The following is a 6000-nucleotide window of genomic DNA, read 5'->3' on the forward strand; positions in this document are numbered from 1 at the left end:
AAGAGAGGGGTTTGTTGGGAGATATTACTAAGGATGCAGCGAAAGTCGATAAATGGGGTATTGACCGGCAATAGTGGGATGTTGAAGAAGACTGTGATAGAGGGGAGAATGTTAATGGCAAACGAGGAAAGGGAAGGAACAGGAAATAGGGATGTCTTATGATAGGGGATGAAGGGAGGAAGGAAGTACTCAGAGGTGAAGAGGTACCTGATGTAGAGTAGGATGTTGTGTTTTGCTAGGGGTCACAAATTATTTAATTAGTAATTATGTCCATCCAAAAACCAACCTTAACCGGTAGATTACTTAGTAATAATAATATTAATGACCTTGTTGGGAGAGAGAAATGAGGAGGAGTCGGGAGAGAAAGAGAATGCAGGTACGGGTGATCCAAGGTTCAACTTTGTGAGGTATCGGAATGCTGGAGACGTTTGAAAAGGAGAGAATGATTGGGGAAGCAAGGGAGTACAGACAGCAGTCATATTTGGGGGAGGCGACCGACAGCTGAGGTCATTTGTGCCATTAGGGACGGATGTGGGAAAGGACGAAGGGTGCAGAGAAACCTGGTATCGGCATTAGCCTATTCTAATACCGAAAGGCACCAAGGGGTCCACAGTTTAACGTCCCATCCGACGGACGTCGTACTCACTCAAAGAGCTCTCCACCGAGCACCTTGAGTAGGGAGCCCCTCTCCTCCCATCTGCCCAATCCCTCCCACTCCTAGAGGAAGGAACAGGACTGTTTGGGTGGAAGGAGACTAGACGGTTATCGCAATACGGAATAATGGTTTGCTGAATTGTGCGATTGAGGGTAAGAGGCACTCAGAAATGAATTGATTGTAGGCCTTGCACCCAACCAAAACCAACCTTAACACAATCGAACCATCAAACAATAAGAACGATACTATTCCATTACTTTATATCGCCTTGAAGATGAATTAACGGAAACATTGAACAGACCTTAATCACTCCGTTACCAACACCAACCATTAAAATGCGGTCCTTACCGTTGGACGCTAAGACGTCTCTAACAAAGCCAGCACACACACACACACACATACAGGGTCGCACCCAAAAGTGGTAGGACTGATTTTCTCTGGCGCGAACGGAGCGGTGGAGGGGGGTATGCCTGGCAGGGTAAGGTGGAGGGGGCTCTTAGCAACAGACCAACGACAACTTCAGTCGCCTGCGGGCTGTCGTTGAGTGAGGACACTGTTTTTAGTGAAGCAAGTTTTTTGTTCGCTTCGAAAAACAAAATGAATCTGAATTTAGAGCAACGTTATTCCGTGAAGTTTTGCGCGAAACTCGGGAAGACGACAACTGAGACCCTCGATATGATCAAGCAGGCTTATGGGGACACTGCCTTAAGCCGTTCCACAGTATTTGAGTGGCACGAGTTGTTTGAAGAGGGCAGGGAGCTCATTGAAGACGACCATCGCTCTGGACGGCAAGAACCAACACGAATGTGGACAGAGTGAGGACACAGACCGACGCTTAACCAGTGAAGAAATTGCAGACCAGTTGGGTCTGTCTGCATCCAACGTCCAACGCATTATTTCACAGGATTTAACCATGCGCAAGGTGTGCGCCAAGATGGTGCCAAAAATTCTGCCATGGCGCGCTCGTCGTCAGACAGCTCCTGGCCAAATACGGCGTTGCCATGTTGCCACCCGCCCTATTCTCCCGATCTGGCACCACCGGACTTCTTCCCCCTGATGAAAAGACAGCTCAAGGGACGACGTTTTGACTCGATAAAGGCCGTTCAAGAGGCTTCGACGAGGGTCATCACAATGGCATCCCCAAAGAAAATTTCCAGCGGGCGTACGGGGAATGGGAGCAACGTTATACACTAAGTGTGTAGCTGCTCAAGGAGCATACTTTGAAGATTATTAAGTCGATGTAAGTATATCGTCAATGAAATTCTTGTAAAAAAAGCAGTCCTACCACTTTTGGGTGCGACCCTGTACTCAAGTCGAGATTTGTCTCCCGAGGGAACGAGTGTCAACTTGCCTCACTGCACAGAGAGAGAGTCGTGACGCTTACCTTCTGGAAATCTGCCAGTGACCTCCTGTGGCTTGCCTGCGCCACTTCCTTCATTGCGTCAATGGCGCTTCCGGCATATTTCAGGGCCAACTTCCCACTCACTATGTGCTGCACGTCTTCCGGACTGCCGATGGTCAGACGAGACGATTGACGGAGGAAGAGAAACACATTACTCAGACACATTTCATTGCAAAGCCAAATCACAAATGCATACGTGTGTTTTTATAAACGAGGGGGAACTCGAAAGTAACCGGAATTGGGCCGTGGTGGGGAGCGAGAGTGGGGGAAGCCTTTGTTCTAGCCGGTCGTACGTCAGGCTCATGCCAACTCGCGTCAGTATATGCAGTGCCGTCGCTGTGACCGGATCGGTCCGTCCTCTGAGAGCTGTTTCAGTGAAACAACTGTTTTCATTTCGGCATAAAACGTGATGGCGGATTATATCAAGAGCAACAATGCGCTGCAGTGAAATTTTGTATTCTGTCGGGGAAATTGTTAACTATTGTAATGCTCAAGACTGCTTATTTTGGAAGCTGCCCTAAGCAAAACCAGAGTCTAACGGAGTGGTTTACACGTTTTAAAAATGGTGAAATGTCAAAATGAAGACCAACCCCCATTCAGGCCGCCCTTCAACATTAAGAACTGACGAAAACGTGGACAAAATCAATGCTCTCATTCGTGAAGACCATTTCAGAACCATTGATCAACTCTGTCAGATGTCTGGAGTGTCACGGAGTTCAATTCAGAGGATTCCCAGAGCAGATCTACGGCACATATGCGGTTGGTTCTTCCATCATGACAACGTGCCAGCTCATACCGCCCTCTCCGTGATGCAGTTTTTGACAAAAAACGACATGACATTGATTGTCCGCCCTCCCATACTAACCAGATTTAGAGCTCCCTGTGACTTGACTTCTTTTTGTTCCCAAGACTCAAAAAAGGGACATGAAAGGAAAGCGTTTTGACACTGTGGAGGAGGAGGGGGTAAAAGAAAAATCGCTAGAAGGGACAATAAAGGACATCCCGATAAATAATGAATTTTAGAAATGTTTCAAACAATGGAAGCATCATTTCGAGAAGTACATTGCGGTCAAGGTGGAATACTTTTAAGGTGAACAAAATTTAATGTAAATGTATTGAGAACTAAAGAATATATAACAACATTCCTGCTACACTTGGGTCCCCCTTGTGTATTAATATATTTACTCGTGTGGGTCGCGGTTGTCCAGTGGGTAGAGTGTTGGACTGCTGACTAGAGGGTTCCGGGTTCAATTCCCGGGCAAGGCACTCTGGGCACCTGCAGCTCCACCCAAGCTATATGTGATTTTTAATAGGGTACCAGATCTTCCTGGGAAACCATAACCGGCACAGTGTATTAAGGAACTGGCCCCCCTTATTAATACCCTGATGTGTGAATTTCACCCAATGCCGTGATTACGGCTTAGTACTGGGTGAATTCTAGCATCACCCATGCCAAACTGAACTTTGGGTTGATCACTGGGTTTATGGTTTTTGTTCCTACTTGTATATATATAAACACACAGGCACGTATGCATACCTATATGTTGTACAAATATATCTGCAACACACACATACATGGACAGGGTTCATCACTTAAATACAGACAACAAACAACAAACAACAAACACAGGAGAGGTGGGGAAGGCAGCTTAGAGAGGATAACAAATGCCGAAAATATTGCCTTGACTTTGACTTGAACCACAAATCTTTCGACTTGCCGGGCAAATACTCCAACCACTTGAGCAATCCAGGAATTTATAATTTAAATCTGAAATCTGCTCTTTAAGTGGGGTTGATATACGAGGCCAAGTGCCCCGATTCTTTGGCCAAGAGATGGCGTTAGGGAGCTGTTTCAACCACTGCACGGAGGGGATAGACTACACAGACGCAAGAGGAAAGGAGAGTATAGGGAACGCAACAATCGTACAATGTCATACAAAGGATAGGGAACTGTGTGATTTTGCGGCACGCATGGCCAGAAGAAAGAGATGAGCCACACATTGGCTTAATACACATCCGAACACTAAAACCCACCAAAGGGCAAACATACAGGGTTCGTCCGGAAAATAAGTGTACTGATTTTTTTCCCGCCGCTCCAGGCGGGCCCAGCACCGCTCTGACGGGCTGCGATTGGAGGGGGGTATGTTGGCAAGCGACGCTGCTGAAAAAGGCAGTCGGCTCTGAGCTGTGGTGTAGTGAGGAGCTCTGTTAACGTGAACCTCCACGCTCGACCCACGTCACGGAACGCGATGCCGAAGTTTTTGGAGCAGCGTCCATCAAATTTGCGGTAAAGCTTGGGAAATCGTCTACCGAAACTGTCGGTATGATTAACCAGGCTTACGGGGAGTCAGCCATGTCCAGAAACATGATCTTTCGGTGGCACAAGATGTACGTGGAGGGCAGAGAAGAGGTCGACGACAAACCACGGCCTGGACGCCCATCAACGACACTCACCGATGAAAATGTGCGAAAAGTTCGCGATGTACTGAACTCTGATCGTCGTCTTAGTGTTCGGATGATAGCAGAGCAGTGTAATGTGCCAAAAACAATAGTGCACGAGATTATTAGGGAGCAATTACAGATGCGAAAAATTTGTGCAAAGTTGGTGCCGAAAGTGCTCAGTGATGATCAAAGACTCAATCGTTTGGAAATCGCGACACAAGTTGCGGATCACTGCAAAAATGATCCACTGGACTTCTTTCTGTTCCCGAAGATAAAGAGGAGTTTGAAAGGAACACGATATGGGACTTTGGATGCCGTCAAAGAGGCCGTGACGACGTGTCTTCGAGAGGTTCCCGATGATGCCTTCGCGGGAGCATTCCAGGAATGGGAACGCCGCTGGAACAAGTGTATCGACTCACAAGGGTCCTATTTTGAGGAATATTAGCTTAAGATATGTAAAAGTGTAATACATTTTTTTTCCTGAGCTCAGTACACTTATTTTCCAGACGAACCCTATATACTCATTCACATGGAAGAATAGATGTGTAGGGAAAAGGGATAGGAACACACATAAAGGAAGGACGACACAGGAGAGGTGGGAGCAGGAGAGGTGGGAGTATTGCACAAGTTAACCAACGGACAAGAGCACAAATCAACCAAGGGCTGGCGAGAGGGCTTGAGGGAGAGGAGGGCTTGTCCCACTCACGAGCTGAGCATGATCTTCGAGAGGAGCATGTACTTGAGGGCGGTGAGTGCCTTTGAGCTCTCCACGCTGTCGTAGCCCTCAAAGGCCTCGTAGAAGTACGAGTAGGCAGTCTTGAAGTCTCTTTCGTCCGCCGCATGCAGGATACCTTGGGGCAAAGGAAGAGAAAGGGCAGATTAGGACGTGTTTTAAGTTTGAAGGGCCGATGCAAAAGCCTCATCGCCTCACCACATAATATTAAGACCACGTTTCCCTTGCCTCCACCAAGGGAAAACACAGCCACACGTCCAGAACACAACACAGAAGCATGTCCCCCGTCAAATGATGCTGTGGAAGCATTCCACACGAACGGAGATACTAAAACCTTTGCACATTTTCTACTCGATACAGATTTATTTTCAAACAGTTCTGATTAGCATCATACTCCAGTGATAGAGAATTCGATAATTATTATGAATAAATTCAAAAATAAAACTATATTAGGTGGAAAAATGGCAAGATAATTCAATTTCCCGTTGATTACTTCATAAATATCCTTCCTTCCTCCCTTCATTCCCTATCTTAGACATCACCTATCCCATTCCTCCTATCCCTACACTCCCTCATCTGCCATTTACATTCTCCCCTCTTTCTATACACAAGGCGTGATTAAGGATATCGGTTCGACTCCATCGAGGTGGTTCAAGCGACGACAACAAAGGCTCTCAACAGTATTATCCAGAAACTGACTTCCTGGGGGCTTTTGATGAGTGGCAGACGGTGACGAACTAAACATGCATCGATGCAGGAGAAATTTGA

At 46.8% G+C, this 6000-nt stretch overlaps 1 protein-coding gene across 2 annotated transcripts in view; it reads right to left on the reverse strand.

The window, feature by feature from the left end:
- The window catches only part of Rpn6 (regulatory particle non-ATPase 6), a 39627-nt gene that overhangs the window by 16318 nt on the left and 17309 nt on the right, over positions 1–6000 (reverse strand). For both annotated transcript variants that reach the window (XM_071589505.1, XM_071589506.1), the window contains exons 6-7: positions 5206–5350; positions 2040–2163 (exon numbers count right to left, since the gene is read on the reverse strand). In XM_071589505.1, the coding sequence (XP_071445606.1) occupies positions 2040–2163; positions 5206–5350 (269 nt within the window). The remainder of the gene's footprint in view (positions 1–2039; positions 2164–5205; positions 5351–6000) is intronic.

The sequence above is a fragment of the Hetaerina americana genome, unplaced genomic scaffold (genome assembly GCF_022747635.1).
Source record: "Hetaerina americana unplaced genomic scaffold, ioHetAmer1.1.p SCAF_39, whole genome shotgun sequence".
Classification (NCBI taxonomy): Eukaryota; Metazoa; Arthropoda; class Insecta; order Odonata; family Calopterygidae; genus Hetaerina; species Hetaerina americana.